The sequence below is a fragment of the Kryptolebias marmoratus genome, linkage group LG17 (assembly GCF_001649575.2).
Source record: "Kryptolebias marmoratus isolate JLee-2015 linkage group LG17, ASM164957v2, whole genome shotgun sequence".
Classification (NCBI taxonomy): Eukaryota; Metazoa; Chordata; class Actinopteri; order Cyprinodontiformes; family Rivulidae; genus Kryptolebias; species Kryptolebias marmoratus.
Genome location: NC_051446.1, coordinates 4,291,121 through 4,313,270, shown reverse-complemented (window position 1 = coordinate 4,313,270; position 22,150 = coordinate 4,291,121). Strand labels below are relative to the sequence as shown.

General features: G+C 38.7%; 1 protein-coding gene across 1 annotated transcript; it reads left to right on the top strand.

Moving 5' to 3' along the window:
• The first annotated feature begins 580 nt into the window (after nt 1–580).
• On the top strand, nt 581–10,100 carry gja1b (gap junction protein alpha 1b). Its single transcript, XM_017432766.3, has 2 exons — nt 581–728; nt 5,283–10,100. Exon 2 carries the CDS (start codon nt 5,299–5,301, stop codon nt 6,463–6,465), a length of 1,167 nt encoding a protein of 388 aa, XP_017288255.1. The 5' UTR covers nt 581–728; nt 5,283–5,298; the 3' UTR covers nt 6,466–10,100.
• The last annotated feature ends 12,050 nt before the right edge of the window (nt 10,101–22,150 follow it).

Genomic DNA, 22,150 nt, shown 5'->3' with positions numbered 1-22,150 from the left:
TGTGAATAAACTGTGGACAGACTGAAGGCAGATTGTGGACAGATTGTGAATAAACTGTGGACAGACTGAAGGCAGATTGTGGACAGGCTGTGGACAAACTGTAGACAGACTGAAGGCAGATTGTGGAAAAACTGTGGACAGACTGAAGGCAGATTGTGGACAGGCTGTGGACAAATTGTAGACAGACTGAAGGCAGATTGTGGACAGACTGTGGACAAATTGTAGACAGACTGAAGGCAGATCGTGGACAGACTGTGAATAAACTGTGGACAGACTGAAGGCAGATTGTGGACAGATTGTGGACTTACTGTGGACAGACAGGTCTTACTCAGTGTTCCATTCAGCCTGACATGTTCTGTGTTCTCTGTGAGGACTCTTCACTCAGGTTCTCCACAGCAGAACCACTGAGGGCCAGTTTGAGTTCAGTCCGATAAATGGACTCTGTTCTTGGAAGGAGCTCGTAAAACTGAAGAGTTAAACCTTTATGATGCTCAGTGAAGAAGTCCGGATCGCACCGACAGCGAGCACCGACGCTGACCCCGCCCCCTTCCTCTCGGTCCGAGGGGCTCCAGTCTTGACGTAGGGATCAGGTGACTAAACTTCTTATAAGGGAAGTTTGACAAGTTCGGTCCACTTTTTCTTTTTTGTCCCATACGGTCAGAGCCAGTGTCCCAGTCGGAGGAGGAGACAGTCGAACCGGGCTGGACTCTGTCTTTGTGGATCACCAGGTAAGTTTTTTTAAATTAATATATATATATATATATATATATATATATATATATATATATATATATATATATATATATTTAAATTTCACTTTTTTAAAAATCAGAGCAGAAAACGAGTCTGAGAAAACACGTCTGTGGGTCCATTAGAACCGGACCGAGGTCCGCTCAGATCCAAACATCTCAAACTTTGAGAAGATCTGAAATATTCGTTTATTTATTTATTTATTTGGCATTTGTTTTTAAAATGAATTTTTCATTCTGTACAAATTCAGTTTTTAGTTTTGGATTTTTCAGTTTTGACTGAGTAACTTTCTGAATCAGAATGAAAGAACCCACTCAGATGTTAGGCTTTTCCTTCAGGAATCTGGATGGTTCAGTTTTCCCCTCATGGTGCAGAACTACTAAAACCCATTAGAGAGTGAAGGAACTCTGAGGTTCTGCTGACTGGCTCGGTGCTGGGCTCTATTGTTCTGTTCAGTCCATTTCTGTCACAGACTCAGTCATGTAGAAAGTGGCGGGCTGTTCCTTGTCTGGTAACCACTGATCTTCCGTTGTGGTTCTGGGACACTCGTGGTTTTCTACAACATGTTGCAGTGTTTAAGGTTGCAGCTTAATGGACAAGTAGAAGCACATGCAGCTCATTGGGCCCATTAGAGCCCCAGAGAGTGGGGTCATTGTCTGCTGAAGTGTCCCTGTGTGGAGAATGGGTCCCAAACGGAACCTGTGAACTTTGTTACAGCTTTCATTTAACATCGGACGGAATGGAGAATCATCTAACAGATAATAGGATTTATAGGTCCAAAACTTACAGTCAGATACCATTAAAATTCATCAGGACCATAAACAAACTTAACTTAAATTATAATCATTTCTTAAAGGGTTTATTGATTTTAGAATTAAACATGTAAAACCTCAATTCTGAAAAACTAGGGATGTTAATGTTAATAATGTCAATATAACAGAATGCAATGATTTGCAAATCTCAAAAGAAAACACACTTTTGTCACAATTTGTGTTTTTTCTGGTTATTTTTGTAAGTTTTTCTGTTGTGTTTGTGATTTTTTGTTTCCCTTCTTGTGTTTCTCCCCTGTACCATCAGCCACCTTCTCCCTCAGTCTTTATGTTTCCATGTCAGCCTGCCACACCCATCTTCACCTGTTGCAGGATTGTTATAAATCACCTGTTTCCATCTTCTTCATCAGCTCCTTGCATATCATCTCTGTTGGTTCATTCTTGCTCCCACACACTGTCTCCTGATACTCCTTGAGGCTTAGTATTTTGGTTGTAAGTTTAGCCACTTGCCGCCTGTTGTGTTTGTTCAATAAATCTTTTAAGGTTAGTTCTGAGCTTGTGTAGTCTGCATTCTGGGTCCATCTCTCCTTCAAACCCAACAATTTCATTCACAATGGAACAGAGTAAATATACCAAATGTTGAAACTAAAACCATTTTCTGTGTATGTCTGTGTGTGTGGTGGTGGTGGTGGTGGTAAGGGGGGGGGGGTGTTCTTTTGAATTTTATAGCAGCAACACATCTCAACAAAGTTGTTTCAGGTACATGTGAAGCATCCCCTCTTCTTTTAATCAGTCTGTAAACATGTAAGAACTGAGGAGAGCAGCTGCTGGAGGTTTTGGGGCCAAATGTCCCATTCTTGTCTGATGTAGGATTCTAGCTCGTTAACAGTCCTGGGTCTTTGCTCCTTTTTATTTTTTGTTTCATGATGCACAAAATGATTTTAATTGGTGAGAGGTCTGGACTGCAGGCAGGTCCGTTCAGCTCCTGGACTCCTGCTGCTGGAATGATGCAGTCTGAGGTTTAACTTTGTCCTGCTCAAATATACAAGGCCTTCCCTGAAAGAGACATCTGGAGCATGGGATGTTCTAAAACCTGTAGAACTTTTCTGTATTTATGGTGCCGTTCCAGATGTACTAGAGGCACTAATGCACCCCTATACCATCAGAGAGGGAGGCTTTTAAACTGTGCCCTGATAACAGGCTGGATGGATCCTCTCTTCTTTACTACAGAGAACCTGGCATGTGTAGTTTCAAAAGAAAAAAACTAATTTGAATTGTATGACCAAAGTACAGTTTTCTACTTTCCCTCGGCCCATTTTAAATGAGCTTTGGTCCAGAGAAGATGGCAGTGTTTCTGGATAATGTTTACATACTATATGACTACTTCTCTGCATGTTTAAATAACATTTTAAACAATGTTGCAATTTCTTTGGAATTGGGGTTGAAAACATGTTTTTGTCTCCTAAAATAAAAATAATTTTAAATTTAGTGTTGGTCTCAGTTACAGTAATGTCGTGTTCAGACCTGTTCTGACATACCTTGCTGACTGGTAGGGGTCTAACTTTAGGTTCAAGTTTATTCTGTCCTGAGGGATAAAGTCTCTGTTAGCTATTCTACATGGACACAGAGCCACGACCCACAGCTCTTAATAAGAATAATGGTGTAACCTTCCAGACTCAATATGAGAGAAATAAAGTAAAATAAAACTATTAGGTACTTCACAAAGTTCTGTATAAGAACAAAAATCTGCAAACTCCACAATAGCTAAAAACAAAAAAGTTGTTTTCATTATGAACATAATAAAGTAGGGGAACAAACAACATAACACTGCTCAGATTATGGTTCTGTGATTAATACAGAACATTTTATAGTGACAGAGGGTCAAATGAGCTCTAAAACTAATCAGAGCATCCTGAATCTTCCCACAGGCAGCTGAGCCTGATTTTTAACAATGCTGATGACATGTTTTTGTTAAATTAGGAGACATCCAGGTAAAACGTTGCAGACATCAAGTCACAAAGTGGCCCTTCTGCATGGTTCAGGATGATGTACGCACAGACTAAAGTAAGGTTTCCCATACGACTTCTGAATGTGGACTGAGTGAAGCTGTCTTCAGTGGGTCATGACAGTTTTCACACCTGTATTTAGAGCCATCCAGGTGGGATCAGATCATCCAGATCAGATGTTAGTTCCAGGTCTGTACGGACCCAAACCCAACCCTGTCCAGACTTTGTTCAGACAAACAAAGCTTGAACAAGGCCTGAAGAGGGTCTGAAGAGGTTCTAAACAGGGTCTGAACAGGGTATGATCAAAGAATGAAGAGGGTCTGAACAAGACCTGAACATGGTCTGAACAGGGGTTAGGTTTTTTTCTGAGGACCCTCCTATTTAGGACTGAAAAAGTCCTAAATAAATGTGTGCTTCTCTCAGGCTTCCAGCTGACTGTAGCTTCCTCAGATGCTTTAATATTTCAATCGGTCTGTTTTTAATTCTTCAGGTCTGGGTTCTAGTGACGTATGTCATCTCCTTTGTGATGTATTGATGTGGAAGTGATTTAAGCAGGGTGCTGGTTTGCTGTTGGTCATTTTCCCAGAGGAAATGTTGATGTGCAGCGCTTCTGTTTGAGCAGGAAGGAAAGAAGTTCACCAGTGGCCTCGCCTCACACATCCATCCAACTAAACACACAATCACAGTGTTGTGGTTTTTCCACCCAACCTCATTCTGAAGAGCTTGGCTAATACAACAACACTGATTCAGTTTTCTCTAAACCCTCTTTGCATGCATGTCCAGCAGCTTTTTGTGCTCTTCTTCCCTGGCGCCCCTCAGACAAAAACATCACAGCACTGAATTTACTGAATTTCAAACTTTGGCATCTTAACAAGATAATTTTTACATAAATGTTCAAGTTGTTTTCATCAGTAAACTTTAACACATATCTTTAAATAAACTTGAAAATTCTCACCGTAAGATACGTTGAAGGCCTTTTGTGAGTTTTTTAATTTAATTCTGATTCTGATTCTGCTAAACACCTGAGGTCAGTTTTTTTCCCCTTAACAAAGTGTATGTGATGGGTTAATCAAGGTCTGAGCAAACCCCCCTTTCTCCCCTGTGCTGGATCAAGCTGCAAATCTTCTAAAAAACACAGTCTTTGCCATTCTTCAAAGCTTTAGTTGCATAGCCCCATTGACTGCAGAGGTTGCCTGGTAGCCTCCTGCTCAGACTGAAGTGGATGCTACAGGGTTTTTTTTTTTCTCCAAAATGTCTAGCAATGAAAAAGTTGCTATCTCATTACTGAATATGACAGTTTTCATGATTCACTCTGTTTTGATTTTCTTTAATCTCTGAATCATTGATGAGTATAATTAGTGTGATCATGTCTGAAAACTTTCACAAACACTGTCCAGGATCTAAGGGGTTAAAAAGGAATTATGAAAAACAAACTCCAGATTTGCTGAATACATTCATTTTTTTAATTTAGCTTTTTAAATGGATCACTTTTCATCATAGATGTTTGTACTCTCTTAGAATTTGAAGTGAGTGTTACAGAAGGAGACCTAAATGTGTTTTGTTGTTGTTGTTGTTCCTGTTCACAGTAATTAGATTAGCTTTTGTATTGTGTCATTGAACATATATTTTGTCTCCTATATTAAAGACTCTTCCTTATAATGGCACAGAACAAACTCTTAAAGAATGCTTAGACATAAATATCTCTTGCATACTCATCACATTACAAACTCATCATGTCCCATTTCTTTTCCATCAGCTAACACTCTCCAGAAATGGGTGATTGGAGTGCTCTGGGTCGTCTGCTGGACAAGGTCCAGGCCTACTCCACAGCTGGGGGGAAGGTGTGGCTGTCTGTCCTCTTCATCTTCAGGATCCTGGTGTTGGGTACTGCGGTAGAATCAGCCTGGGGAGATGAGCAGTCTGCCTTCAAATGTAACACTCAGCAGCCTGGTTGTGAGAACGTCTGCTATGATAAATCTTTCCCCATCTCCCATGTTCGCTTCTGGGTCCTTCAGATCATCTTTGTCTCCACGCCGACACTTCTCTACCTGGCTCATGTATTTTATTTACACAGGAAAGAGCAGAAACTCAACCGGAAGGAGGAGGAGCTTAAAGCTGTACAAAATGACGGAGGTGATGTTGATGTCCCATTGAAGAAGATCGAATTGAAAAAGTTAAAGTACGGCATCGAGGAGCATGGCAAAGTGAAGATGAAAGGGGGCTTACTTAGAACCTACATAGTCAGCATTTTTTTCAAGTCTTTGTTTGAGGTGGGCTTCCTGGTTATCCAGTGGTACATGTATGGTTTCAGCCTGTCTGCTGTTTACACATGTGAAAGGTCTCCCTGTCCCCATAGAGTGGACTGTTTCCTGTCTCGTCCAACAGAGAAGACTGTTTTCATCATCTTCATGCTTGTGGTCTCTCTGGTCTCCTTGTTGCTCAATGTCATTGAGCTTTTCTATGTGTTTTTTAAGAGAATCAAGGACCGTGTGAAGGGCAAACAGCAGCCTGCACTCTATGCCAGTGGAGGAACTTTGACCCCTACGCCAAAAGAACTGTCCACCACCAAGTATGCTTACTACAATGGCTGTTCCTCCCCAACTGCCCCGCTCTCTCCAATGTCCCCACCAGGTTACAAGCTTGCCACTGGGGAGCGGGGAACTGGTTCATGCCGTAATTATAACAAGCAGGCCAACGAGCAGAACTGGGCCAACTACTCCACTGAGCAGAACCGGCTTGGCCAGAATGGTGGAGGAAGTACTATTTCAAACTCTCATGCACAAGCCTTTGACTTTCCTGATGACACCCATGAGCACAAGAAACTGTCCCCATCAGCAGGACATGAACTACAGCCTCTGGCTCTGATTGACGCCAGGCCGTGTAGCCGTGCCAGCAGCAGGATGAGCAGCAGGGCAAGACCAGATGACCTGGATGTGTAAACCCTGGTTTTAGCCAGAAGGATGAGTGGCTGCAGGAAGACAATCAGGCATCGCTTGATTACATATTCATTTGAAAGGTGGAACTAACCTAAATCTCTGTCATCAGTAGAAAAAGTCTTTGTCAGTCAAGGAGACAATAAACCACATTAAGTAACACTTTAAAGGTACAAGTCTCTGAATATTTCAGGAACTTTTTAGTGGCCTTAGCCTAACATTAGGAAGATAGAAAAGTTATGTTAAATGTTTATAGGGTCACTTAAATTGGTAAATGCTCACACTTAACAAGAACCAAGTTTTCAAATCACAAAACCTGACTTGAAAACTGAAGCCTGAGACCGGGAGCCCCAGACCTGAGGCAAGTTAACATTTTCGGGTCATCACTGTGCGAATGTTTCAAACTTGTGATTTGTGAGGCTCAGTGTCAAATATTCAGAGTACATTTATCATCTGTGCAAAGACATCTTAATTTCCAGATAATAGTTATGTAGATAACTCAGAGATATCTGGATACAGTATCTAACCTACATATTATCCATCTATCTTAAGTTATGTAGATATTTTCAGGGAATTGGGATATCTTTGAGTTAACTGGTTGCCTGAGTATTTTATTCATCTAAATGTCTTTGGTTTACTGGATATATATTCACTATATTGTCAAAAGTATTCACTCACCCATTCAAATAATTGAATTCAAGTGTTCCAATCACTTCCATGACCACAGGTGTATAAAATTAAGTACCTAGGCATTTAGACTGCTTCTACAAACATTTATAAAAGAATGGGTCGCTCTCAGGAGCTCAGTTTATTCCAGCATGTTACTGAAATAGAATGCCACCTGTGTAATAAGTCCAGTTATGAAATTTCCTCACTGCTGAATATTCCACAGTCAAGTGATAGTGGTGTTAGAACAAGGTGGAAGTGGTCGGGAACAACAACTCAACCACAAAGTGGTAGGCCACGTAAAATCACAGAGCGGGCTCAGTGGATGCTGAGGAGCACAGAGGTCACCAATGTTCTACACACCTCCAAACTTCATGTGGCCTTCAGATTAGCTCAAGAACAGTGTGTAGAGAGCTTCATGGAATGGGTTTCCATGGCCGAGCAGCTGCTTCCAAGCCTTGCATTACCAAGTGTAATTCAAAACGTTGGATGCAGTGGTGAATTCACAAATGAGCTTCTGGAAGAATGGTCACAGATTGCCATAAACACTCCTAAACATTGTGGAAAGCCTTCCCAGAAGAGTTGAAGCTGCAAAGGGTAGGCCAACATCATATCAAACCCTATGGATTAGGAATGTGATGTCACTCAAGTTCATATGTGTGTGAAGGGAGGAAAGCAAATACTTTTGGCAATATAGTGTATCTGAGTCGGATATCTTTAAGTTATCCTGATATGTTTCAAATATTTAAATATATTTGGGTTGGATATATTTGAGTTATTTGGATAACTTGGAGTTATCTAGATATTTTGGAGGTGTCTGTATATGTTGGAGTTATTTAGATATGTTTAGCTTATCTGGATATGTTTTGAGATTTGGATATCTTTGAGTTATCTCACTATCTTTGAATTATCTAGATATATTTGAGTTATCTCGATATCTTGTAGTCATCTCTATATTGTTGAGCTGTCTGGATATCTTTGAGTTGTCTGGATATCTATCAAAAATGATAAAGAAATGAAACACACAACAAACATGGAGAGTCCAACAAAAAAAGTGTGATCTGCCTGGAATGTTTTGGAGGATACTACGTTGTTAAAACACTGTATATTGCACATGGACCACAGGATGTGCTTCTGTATCTTTCCTTTTAGCTCCTTGTGTGTGTTTTATCCACAACGCTCAGTTTGGAGACCATAAAAACGATAGCAAGGTTGAGTTTGGCTCATGTGTAATGTGCTTCATGTAACATTCAGGTTTAGTCTGAATTTCTTGGAGCTGCTTATAAACTCAGTGACATTTGTTCAGAAAAGTGTTCTTGTTTTTATGGTTTCTGCTTCCCTTCATTTTAAAACTGAGATGGTGGCAGCTTTTCGTCAGGCTCCTTTTATGTCATCTTTTTATTGTTTAGCCAGAGACAAACCTTCCTGACTAACCATTTCATTTTTAATTCTTCATTTCTGTTGATAACTGAAACACATTCTTCAAGTCTAAAGTTGCTGTTTTAATCTCATCACTACAAACCCATAATTAAAGAAGGGAGTGGTGTAAAAACAGTCATTCTGAGCACATACAGTAAATTTGACTGCAGCTGTGATTTTCAGGATACCACAAACCGTTTGTCCTTACCTGTAGCTGTAGGCACTTTCAAATCAAAGGTTATCTGCTAATAAAAAACTAAAAGATCAAGGTTTGGTTTGGAAAGTAGAAAAAATTTGTCCTTTGGAAAGAGATTAAAGATGTGTTACAGACTTTCTCCCGCTGCTTTCGGAGAGAGCAGTACAGTAAGAACAGTTGGACACATTACTGGGGTCAGACTTTTGTTTGAACAGTTGGCCAATGCTGTTGTGTTATAGGTGAGGACACTCCCACGCTGTGTGGGAAAAACACATGCACATTTGGTATGACTGTTCCAGCTGCCAACAGATGGACTTGGACTTTTAACATTCCTAACACATGGGCTTCACTTGTTTTTACTTCTCACCATCCTCTCCCAGTTGTCAGCTGAAATGTTGTCTCTCTTAGAAGTTAAACGAGTTTCTGACGAGCGCTGATGCCTGCTGTCAAAAAAAGTGTCGGCCAATTAAATTTTTATTTATGGCATCACTCTGGTAAGGTATTAAAGAAAAACTGACTACTGTCCCATCTGAAAACTTCAGCAGCTCCCAATGAATCTGTGCATTCATTTAGAAAAAAAAATTAGTCTTTTTGTCCCTGCAACCTTATCTGTCACTGTTGGTTGTTAATTCCTGAGAAACTTTGAATTTTCCTGCTGTTTTTATTTTGTACTTGTCTCTGTTTGGAGTGTACAAGTGAGGAATGACATGCGTTTTCCACAAAACTAGACTTTTTTACTGTCATTTATTTTATGACAGATGTTCTTTCCTTCTTCTCTCATGGTTGTTAGTTGTAGAAAAATATAGCTGCATTTTAAATATTAGAAAGTTCTGAATTTTCCCTTTTTTGTTTAACATTGCTGCTTGAAAAATAGATATTTTAGTACTGTAAATCAAGCCTATACGTCAGAATAAAAATGTGAATTTAAAAAACAAAATGGTAATAGATCTGGACTAATATTTAGTCTCTTGTATGAAATCTAAGTCTTTGTAGCTCCAAAATCATCAAACACTAGTTGAATGTTAATCTGGACCTTTTTTGTTATGAATTGAATATTTTTTATGTCAGTGTCATTTTATTGATACTTATTGATACTCACAGATTCTTCAGCTACAATGGCATTTGCACTGAGTGTTTGGTGTTAAAATATGTCATTTGTTCTGTTACTAATTTATTGTACTACACAAAAATGAAATTATCAGATTCTATCTGACCTCTGGTTTTACTGAAGTATTTCCATCTTTGACAGAATTTGTGGCAGGTATTTTAACACTGTTTACCAAGTTAGATGGTGTAAAAACATGATAGTTCATTGTATCTGTGAATAGCTGTTTTCACCAATAAATATTTTCTTTCCTAACTTCTGAATCAGTTGTTTTATTTCATTGTCATTACTGTAAATTTTAACATACCACCTGTGTTATTTTATTATTTCTATGTTTCTTCAATCCTGAAACAAATGCATTGTCTGGGTTTTACTCAGGGTTTGGACAGTCTTACTGTTTTAGCATACCAGGATATTTTAGACATTTTTATGCATCCAACTCTGTGGCAACACTTTGGTGTTTTTCTGTTCCAACATGACAAAGTGAGTATTTAAAGAGCCAGTGTGATGAGTTCAGTGTGAAGGAACCTGACTGAACCAAACAGAACCCTAACCTCAACCCGATCAAGCACCTTTAGGACGAACTGAAACCTCATTCAACATCAGTGTTTGACCTTGGAAATGCTCTCCAGAATTAATGAACACAAATTTGCACAGAAACAGTTTGGGGGAGCTTTCAACAATATTTGAAGTGTTTTGTGGGGCTTTTTGCCCTTTCATTCTGTAGAGCATTTATGAGGTAAGACACTTTTGGACCAGAAGGTCTGGCTTCCAGTCTTTGTTCCAGTTCATCTCAAATCTGATCGATGGGGTTGAGCTCAAGGCTCTGTATGGGCCAGTTAGACTAAACTCATCAGAGCAGGTCTTTATAATCCTTGCTTTGTACACTGGGATACAGTCATGTTGGAATATAAAAAGGGTGTTCCACAAAGTGTTGCCACAAATTTGGAAGCATAAAAAGGTTCAAAATGTATTTGTATGCTGAAGAAATAAAGTTGTCCATCACTGGAACTCACAGTCTGAGCTCAAATCCTGAAACACATGAACACCAGGTATGTCCAAACACTTGAGTCCATATAATTTATTAGTTTTCCTCAGAAACACTGTGGTGTTTTGTGTTGCAGAGTTAGAAAAACAGACACAAACAACTGTAAATGTTAGGAAATGTTAGAATTAACTTCTGGCAGTGACAATAATGTCCAGTTTTAAAGGAAACATGTCATTGGTTAACAGCGTTAATGTGAAATGAAAGTGCTTTGGATAAGTGCTGGCTGGTCTATGATTTCTTTATTCTTTTATTTGATCAACTTTAATTTTCTTTTTTAAAATTCAACATGGCTCAGCTAAAACTTCAAGTAAGACATGACAAAATAAGCTGATTTGTTTTTAACATTTTTACTGAGAAGATCCACCTCACAGTACAGAGGTTAGCTCTGTTTCACAGCGTGAAGTTTCAGGTGTGGGATTTTTCTCTCGATACTCCGGTTTCCTCCTGCTGTCCAACAACATACAGGTCGGATTAACTGACCTCATAAACAAGTATGAAAATGATGGAACAGATTTGGGATGTTTCCCACCTCATAAGTGGGGCTTTATCACCCTTCTGGTTTTATCTTTTATGACAATAAATATTCATAGAAAGGAGAGTCATTTATCACCTATTCATTTATTAATTTTACATTTTCATCCCAAGTAAGATACCAACCATTCCAACAAACTAATCAGCAGGAATATTTCACAAGATCCCATATGGCAGCATATTTAAATGAGGGAAATATAATCCTTGCAGCATTTAACATTAATATTTTATTGCATAACATGTAGTCAAAATTTATTATTTTTTAACACATTTTATGCATCAAGCAACACATTGTAGTTCCCATTAAAAAGAGAAAAAATGGTAAGTTGAGAATACTTAAAGTAAAAATGTACACACAATGTGTAGTATGTGAAAGAAATCATAAATCGTATTCAGATCCAGATCCAAATCCAATTACAAATCAATCCAATCAAATCAATTCCAATTATAATAAAATACATTTACATACAGTACATTTTGAAATGCCAATTAGTAAATGTTATCTATCTCAGGAAGCCAGCAGATTGTGTTGAATCTTTTCTTCATCGCAGTCTCCTATCCGGAGAAGCACATTGGTGACAGTGGGAAGGAAAAACTCCCTTTTAACAGGAAGAAACCTCCAACAGAACCATGACAGGAAAGAGACACAGACAACACAGAAGGCGTGGTCCACGTGTAGTTCTATTGTATGAAAAACACAGGCTAATGACAGCAATAACTACATGTATAAACATAAAGACAACAGCAGAGTGAGACAATGTGGTCAGTTTGTCCTCCAGCAGTCTCAGCCTATAGCAGCAGAACTAAGGGATGGCTAAGGAAACCCAAACCAACCCTAACTATAGGATTTATCAAATGGAAAGTCTTAAGTCTTAAAAGTAGATAGGGTGTCAGCCTCACGGACGGAAACTGTTCCAGAAGAGAGGATCCTAATAACTAAAAGCTCTGCCTCCTGTTCAAATTTAGAAACTCTAGGAACCACAGGTAAACCTGCAGTCTGAGAGCAAAGGGCTCTGTTAGGGAAAATACGGACCAATAACATCTTTATTATAAAATGTAGCTTGGTTGTTGAGAGCTTTGTATGTTAGAAGTAAGATTTTCAATACTAAATACAGCTAAAACTGGAGAAATCTGGTCTCTCATCAGAACTCTAGCAGCAGCATTTTAGATCAACTGAAGACTTTTTAAACAGTTTTTTGGACACTCAGGTAATAAAGAATTACAATAGTTCAGCCTAGACATAATAAATGCATTGAGCAGTTTTTCTGCATCATTTTGAGACAAAATGTTTCTAATTTTAGTGATATTGGAGGAAAGAGGTCCTGCTAACATTTTTATTGTGGGGGTTAAATGTAATTTCTTTACATTAGAACTGGAGATCAGGTAAATGCCACCCATTCCCTCATCATGGGCATGAGTTAAGTTAGAAAAAAAATTAACCAGACTTTTTTTTCCATGATGGATTGGTTATACAACATACATCTCTAATTGTTTTTTTAAACAGCAATGACGGTGTGTTTCTTTTTGTATTTAGTGTTTTGTTTCTGGTTTTGGTTTATTGTCTTTGTTGTTTTCCTGTTTGTTGCCCGTTTGTCTTCATCCACCTGTCTTCAGTCAGCACTTGTTTACCTGCCACGCTCATCTCCACCTGCCTTCACTTGTTATCTGTGCCCACTTCCCATAATTATGCTCAGTTTTAAAACCTGGTCACTTTCCTCGCTGGTTCATTGTCTCTAGTCCCCCGTTGTTCTTGTGCCTTGCCTTACCTCGCCTCGTATTGTTTTGCTGCCCTGTCAGCTTTTTCTTTTCTTGTTCTTTTAGTTTTAAAATAATTTTTTTGCTTTTTGATATTGAGTCTGTGCTCTTGGTTCATCTCTTTCTCCACCGTTCCTGACAATTGTGGCCAAATAACTCAATTTTTGTCTTGTATGACCATCAATCCTTTTTCCAGAAGACATTTGGTTTGTCCACATGATCAGATGCAGATTTCAGTCCAACTTGAAGGTGTGGTTTTTGGAGCAGGAGCTTTTTTCTTAGTTGGCACCCTCTCAGTCAATGGCGATGCACAACTGGCTTCATTGTGGACAGGGTCGCTGGGCTTCCAGCAGTTTCCAGTTTATTGCAGGCTGAACTTTGGGGGTTCCTTGGTTGTTTCAAAACATCTGAACCAATTTCCTTCCATCATAGGGGCAAATGTCACTGTATTAGTCAATACAACAATGAGTACTGCACCAGCTGCAGTCAATCATGATCTCTAACAAGAAGTTATTGGGACTTGGCCTTGTCAAGGTAAAAGACCTCCAAGAACCTTCAGCATTATAGATTTTGAATGTATGAAGCCTGCACATATAATTTTGTTCCTGTTTGGTCTAGAGGGGTAACTGTGTATCAGTGGTTAAAGGAGTTGTCTTTCATGGAGAGAGTTGGAGGTTTGAGTCCTGGGTAAGACACTGAACCCCTTGTTGCCTCTGGTGTGTGCCCCATTGGTGTATGAATGAAGTTTAAAGTAGTGATTAGAATCCTTTTTTCAGGTTAGCTCTGTAGAGATGTTGCAGAGTCCTGTAAGAATGTGTGTTGAAGGGTAAATGAGAGTACAGATTGTGTTGCAAAGTGCTTTGAGTAGCCTGGTTGGCTAGAAAGGTGCTATAAAAGTACAGACCATTTAGTACAAACAATAAGTTAAAAGTTGTTTTTAAAAATCATTGAACTTGTATTCTGTGTAATCATTCCACTCTGAAAATAAATTATTCAAATTAACCAATAAAGGCTTAAAATTGATGTCATGATGAGTGGATGGAAACTTCTGACTCCTGTTAAAAATCCTATTATTAAATGCTAATTCAAAAGTCGCAATGAAACCAACTCAAAACATAAACATTTTGAACCTGCTTTTAAAACTATTTAGACTCAGAGTTAGAGATTCAAAGATGGCACCCTCCAGTTCATTAAAACACAAAAATAGAAATGGAATTTAAAACAGGTCTGAAGTGTGACTGGTTGGACCTGTGGATCTGATGATCTGACTCCTGTAAAACAAGCACATTTGTCTCTGAGCCTCAGAATAGAAGGATTTTAAATTGAATACTGAATTCTTCTCAAAAATGTGCTCAGATTTCTCTATACTTGTGAGAATCCCTGCAGTCTGGTTACAGCAGAGTTTAATCAAACCTGTGCACTAATTAGTGTTTTAGAGTCAGATTTTGATCTAAACCTTTTAACTTTTGAAATGTAATGTAACTGATATGACTTTTACTGTTTCTTATCACACCCAGTTTTCATGTTTCATATTTTCACTCAGACACAGAGAATCAGACAAAGACTAAGAGTTGAAAAAGTTGTTGTTGGGGTCCAGGAGTTTGAGCTGGTGCTTTCAGAAACAGTAGAGAAAGCTGTTAGACTGTTGTTAAAGCGTTTATTTATTGTTTTAATTGGAAACTTGTGAATTTTATTATGGACTTGAAGTTTTGTTCTTCTTCTCTATCAACCTGTCTGGCTGCATGTTATCTTTATTATTTCAGCTCTTTTCTATATTTCATACTACAGCCCTGACTTTTCTAACACACGGTGATCTGAGCTAAACTGTCTCTAATCATGTTCGACATCTCCAAAGGACCAGTGTTTTTAACTCACATTCTTCACATGCTCGCTGCCACATGCCATTAGAGACTGCTGCACTGTTAGGTCACCCAGAAAAAGGCTGGATCAGGACCTGCTAACAGAAAACAAGATCTGATTGGTTCTGTAGTAAATTACAAAGATTTACCAGGCCTAAGGAGGAAAGGGTTCCCCTGTCATTGTAGTAATATGAAGATCTTCACAAGAAAATAACCCAAACAAAAAACTGCAGCAGGTGATCTGCATTCCTTCAACAAAATGACTAGGACTTTAGATTTAAAGAAGGAATCTGTCTGATCTGTCTCTTAGAACAAAGCAACAAAAATCATTCAAACCAGTTCCATGAGGTACTCAGTCTCAAAGTGATTGAAGCTAATCATCATTAACTTTTTTCTGTTGGACAGTTTATTATTAACTGAATAATGAGCTTGTTGTTTGAATGTGGCCCAGGGGCCATCAGCTGACAATAACTGATTTAGCTGCTATCACAAAAAGAATTAGTGAAAGTGTTTCTCTGCAGATCTAAAACAGGTGCAAGAAGAGCTCTCAACAACTCTCTGATGGATGAAATTTACTGGTGACAGAACCATAAGGATACAGACAGTAATTCTATATACTGAATAGTCATGCTGCACTTCGTCTGATTTTTACATCACTGAGGTAGGGGTATATGATCCATCCTAATATTGATAATGTCAGTACCAGTGTTTAGTTAGTTTAGTTTCAATTTATTTATGTATATAAGGGACAATGCATATTAATGAAAATATATATGTACTTATATGTATTATTACTATTATTCTGTCACATTAACATATTTTCATAAAAATCAAACAAAAACAAATTGCTAAAACTAGCCTCTCTTGTCATAGTTATAAACATCATATTCATTTTACAAAGATCCACTACAGAGGAACCAAAGAGCCACAAGTGGCTCCAAGTGAAACCCAGGGTGATATAAAAACAGGAAAATATGAAGCAAGAATAACGAAACAACAAAACTACAGGGACCATCTGCCTCCATCTCCCTAGCATCCTCAGATGAGTTCAGATGTAACTCTGTAAATCTAAAAGCCATCATTTAGTACTTCCAGTCAGACAGTACAAGCTGCACAGCCTTGATCAAGAGAGCTGAATCTGAAACATAAACTGTTACATTAAATGTGTTTTAACTCTTCTACAACGTTCCTGTAAAGGCTGTATTTTTTAAATTGTTATGTCAGAAGTAAAAATTGTGCCAGATGTAGGAACAATGAACATCTTTAACTGACAGATTTGTTCAGATTTTACAGGTAAAAAGTCCAAGAAAGGAGTTCTGAAGGAATACAGTGTCCATCAGCACTGTGACTGAATCCGTCCAGCTGCTGAAAACAAACCCAAGAGACACATGTCGCATCTAACCAGTCCAGAACTGTTAGAGACTGGAATAAACTCTGCTTCTGCTCATTTCTCAGAATATGTTCTGTTTTTTATGAACTTTCTTAGCACTGTACACAGAGTGAGTCTTGCAGAATCAAATGTAAAACAGTACATGCAGAGACTATGGCAGTTGTGTTTGTTAGACATGCAGAAAGGAATTTTTAGGAGGTGGGCGTGATAAGGCAGGCAGGTAAACAGCCTCTATTCAGTCTGTAAGCTGCAATATTTGCTAATACACATGATGATGTGAGCACTTAGAAAAACCAACGTGTTGCAATATTAACACAGAGTGTACGTGAAGCACTATGCTGAAGCAGAGTTTGATAAATTGTATTAGTTAGAAGCTGAAACAAAGCAGCTTGTTCTGCTCTACAGCAGGATAAATCATTGCATCAGCCCACTGCTAAAGACTCAAATGTCCTGAACCAAACACATCTAGTCAAAAAAAACTAAAACTTTCTCTCATTTTTTTCAAAAAATACACTTGTGAGCAATAATTTAGCATTTATGCTTGCGCTGATGTTTAGTGTAGCCAGTGGTGGAGTAGACATACTCACCAACTCTCTTTAGCACCTATATGGCCCCAGCCATTGTAGCCTTCTCCTGGAGCTTTTAGACAACAGTTAAGGATGTGTCCAGATAACCAGTACCAGGCATCATGAACACAGATTTACTGGGATTTTCTACTGAAACATGGCAAACAATTAAATGGAGAAATGGCACAGAAAGAAATCCAGATTTATGAAACTGTGCATATGCATGAATCCAAGCGTATTTCCTGTGTACATCCTGATCAACATGGAGCTAAGGCACATGAGACACTTCCTCTGACATGTCTCATTTATATATGCAAATAGATTTAAATATGTCCTACTTATGTGATTCTCCTCTCGGCACAATCAAAAGTAATGTTTACATGTATGAAAAAGGAATTTCCCTGAACGTGAGTTAGGGAATGTGAGGTAGTTGTAGTGGCACAGGAAACACATGAGAAAAACAAGAGTGACAACACACAGAAATACGACAGTGATAACATGAAAACAAATACAGAAAAATAACTCAAACTGTGACAGTAGTGGGATGTAAAAACGTGTTTGGCATGCTGCCCTCTGGCATTAGTGTCGAGTGCAAGAGGACTGACATCAAGGATGACTGCCCATCACTTTTGTTGATCATTGATGTTAGACACCACTTACTGCACATGGACCACACACTGTAATTACAAATGAATGTAGAACTGAGCCGGAGGTACACTTCTATTATTGACATTGCCTCTGTAAACACAGACACTTAGGGGCTTGGGAGAATATAGAGGAGTATTATTTTTTTAATATTGTCTTATGTACAGAGGTACTAATGAATTAAATTGAATATCAGCTGTTTAAAGAATGTCTCAGGAAATTTGACAAATTATGAAAAACGTATATAGCCTATCATAATTCCGGTGAACTATGAGTTCATTTTTAGGCACTTGTAAATTTGCTTTTTGCTCTAGTTGATCCTTATTTATGTCATTTTTATAAGATTTTTAATTAATCATTAATTATTAACTGTTTAGCAATATTTTACCAAGAGTTAATCAGTAGACAATGGCTACTTAGACATTAGATTTTCATTAGTATCTCAGCAGTTTTTTTTGTTTGCTTCTGTTAGTCTACCCTTATCAAATAGATTTATCTTATTAATGCTTCTCTAAGAGGAAAACTTATTCATATTCAAATTTTCTATTAAGACCTATTATCACTGTATCAACCTCACATATTTCCTCTTAGATGAAAGTTTTTACCCAAGTTAAAGAATAGACTTTAAAATATAGTTATAGTTATACCAATCTTGCTATTAGCTAAAACTACTCGTTACTCTGTTATAGTTATCTGTATTTGATTTTGATATTTTTATCTCTGTATTTCAAATGCCTCCTCTTAGAGGAAAGTTTATTCACCAATCTTACTATTAGCTAAAATTACCTGATTGATGTATTTTTTATTTCTGTATTTGATTCTGTTGTTGTTTCTGTGTTGTAAAGCACTTTGGAGATCTGAAGTTGTATGCAGCATTATACCTGGAAACGCTGACTTTAGCTCAGACTGGGAAAAGGGGGAGTGTTTTTCGAACCAAAAGACCAGATGAAAAGTTGTGAGACCCCACTGTTGATATGACTGAATTCTTGTGATGCTAGTATCTGAGGATACAGAGTGCAGAAACTCCTCAGACCTCCTGCAGACCACCGCTCTGCTGGTGATAAATGCTGGAGCCCCTTGCTGTGTGCAACACTGAATGTCACCAGGAGCAGTCTGATAAAAGAGCAGAAGTTACTGAAATAAAACCACAGAAATATTTCACTTAAGTCCATGAAGGTTAAATTGGTTGTGTGTGTGTGTGTGAAGCATTTTGATCTTTCTGGCTCTGTTGTCCTCACACAGACACACTCACATGAACTGATCTGTACTCTTGCAGATCATCTGAAGTTTTCTTGCTCGTTTGTTAGCATGTTAAATACTGCAGAGTTACAGCAGCTGGAAGAGTGGCTATGGAGAATAATGAAAAACATTGTTGAAGATTCTCATTTATTCTGGACATGACATCCTAAGTGCTTCAGTATAAAGCAACTGGACCTCTCTTCTTGATTCTTGAAGACATTTCACCCCTAATCCAACAGACTTCTTCTAAAGGTAGGTTTGGTGTTCCAGGCTTATAAGTCACTGTTATAACAATCACAATAGGATCCTTGAGGTCACAAATTGTTGACCCACCAATCCATCCTGTGAGTTGTTTATGCCGTTGTCACTAGTTGAATGCTTCTTAACAAGACAAACATGTGAGCATTTTTAGTCACGTTTCAAGGAGTAAATGGTTGTGAAACTGACTAGGGAGACAAGTTAAGGGTTCACTATCCAGGTTTATATTAGTAAGTTTATATTGGGTTATTATGCTTAACATTGTTGGCTTCTTTCACTCCACCTGCCAAGACAGCAAACAGGGTGTTCTGCACCACTTCATTCAAAGTGTACTCTCAATGGCAGAGGAATAACAAGAAAGTAGATCTACCCAGAGCTGAGAAAATTCATCCCGTGGGGGAAGAATTTCCCTAGTCCCTAGAACCTTGTATTGATTAAAGAGGGCTAAATCAAATCACCACCAATAACAAATATCCACTACCCCTTATAGACTCTGTATCTTTCTTAAGCTACATTTCAGAGAGGGTGGGTGAGGACAGAGCCGAAGAAGATAAGAGCAGTTACAGAATGGCCAACACCTACTTCCCACAAACAACTTCAGATTTGCCGATTTCTATTGATGCTTCATCTACAGCCAGACCATGTCTCAACTAACCCAGCTCATGTCCATCCACCAACCATTTCTCTGGTCTCCAGAAGCTGACGAGGCCCTTCAGGAGCTCAAAAGATGGTTCAGCAATGCCCCTGTATTAATCCATCCTGACCCCAACATACAGTTCATTGTGGAAGTCGATGCCTCTGACTTAGGAGTGGGAGCCATTTTCCCCCAACATTCTGATGCTGGTGGTAAAATCTACCCTTGAACCTTCGTCTCACGTACCCTGTCACTGGCTGAAAGTAACTATGACGTGGGCAACTGGGAAATGCAAGCCATCAAGCTAGGCTTGGAGACACTGGTTAGAGGGATCTAAGGTACCTTTTATAGTCTGGACTGATCATAAGAATCTGGCATATCTACAATCTGCCAAAAGGTTTAATGCTAGACAGGCTCATTAGTCACTATTCTTTGTACGTTTTTTGGTTTAGTATTTCTTATCATCCTGGTTCTAATAATACTAAATCTGATGCTCTCCCTTGGCAGCTCTTTCTGTGTGAAGACTCCAAGCCAAAGGAAAACATCCTCCCCTCCTTCTGTACAGTCAACTAGCTGACCTGGGAAAGAAATGCAAGCCACTGATCCAGACCTGGGCTCAGAACCTCCTGCTTCAGTCAGATATCAGGTACTGCAATGGGCTCATAACTCAAAACTTACCTGCCATCTTGGAATTCACAGTACCATTTAGTTTTTCCAGAGATACCTCTCGTTGCCTTCTCTAACCCACCATGTTAGGGAGTATGTTTTAGCGTGTGACACTTGTGCCCGGAGTAAGAGTATCAATTGCCCTTCTTCAGGATTATTGCAACCTCTCTCTGGCCCCTGTCATCCCTGGTCGAACATCTCAATAGACTTCATCACTGGACTTCCCCCATCTGAAGGTAACACCACTATTCTCACTACAGTGGATAGTTTTTTCAAATCAATACATTTTGCTCCTCTGTCTAAACTGCTTTCTGCTGTAGAAACTGCCAGCCTTCTAGTCCAGCATGTGTTCTGTCGCCATGAAATCACTGTCAATGTTGTCTCCAACTGAGGACCCCTGTTTACCTCACAAGTATGGACGGCCTTCAGCAGAGCTCTGGGTGCATTAGTCACTTTATCATTAGGTTTTCATCCCCAATCCAATGAACTAAGCAATCAATTCAAACAAGAGTTAGAAGCTGTCCTCTGCTGTGTCATCAACCACAACCCAACATCCTGGAGTTCTCAGTTAACATGAATTGGGAATGCACATGGCACACTCCCTTTTGTATTGTTTTCCACTAACCGTTTCTCCTGCAGGGTGAGTTTAAGAGTGCATGGGGATAATTTCCCCAGCACCTACTCAGCTGCGATCACTTACAAAGGATTGCAGCTGTAGGTATTTAAGACTGAGGTGCTTCAGTACTCTCTGTGGAACTGTTAAAGTCTCATGGTGACAGTCCTATACCTCTTACATGTTCACAGAGATTTTTATAAGTAGTCTTTGAGTTAAAATAGTTCTTACCTGTTTACCTGCTGTGTAGTCAGTCAGTGTAAACTCAAAGGTTATTAAAAAAGGGTCAGACAGAACAGAATTGTGAGGATATATTATCAAGTCTTTACTCTCTATGCCATATATCACAACAAGAGTATGATGAAGAGAATGAGCAAGTTTGTGAATATTTATTAGCACTAATCAGTAATCCTGACTAAAAAAGTAGCAGCTTCTTTGCCTTCTCAACCTATTGTCTTAGAAACAAGAAAAGTGTAAAAATCAGCAGGAGTGGATTTATTAATACTAACAAAACCAGCCTGTTGTAGCCAGGTTTTTGTAAGACAAAGTACAGTGTCTATAAAAAGTATTCACCCCCTTGGATGATTTAGGCTTTTATTGTTGTCATAAATCAATCATGGTCCGTATAAATTGGCATTTTGGACAAAATAAATTTGATTAAAAAAAACTCTTCAATGTCAAGGTCAAAAAAATCTTACAGAGTAATATCAATTTTAAAAAAATCTGTAAAGTAAAATAAGTGACTGTATAAATGACATATACAAAATGACATGATTTTTGTCACGCAACTATGTGAGAGAGAGCCAATTTCTTCACTCGTGGAGTATAAATGCAGCTTCATAAGTTTCACTTCAAAGTTTAAGAGCAGAAAGTCATAGAAGATTAAATGGAGCTAAATAATGTTTTTCATGAAAGGTGGTCTGTGTTAAGACTCATGTTGTCCATCCATCCATTTTCTTTACCCGCTTCTCCATTTCTCCATTGCCTATCCCCAGCAGTCACTGTGCGAGAGGCGGGGGACACCCTGGACAGGTCGCAAGTCCATCACATCGCCACATAGAGACAAACGAGACAAACAACCATTCACACTCTCACACCTAG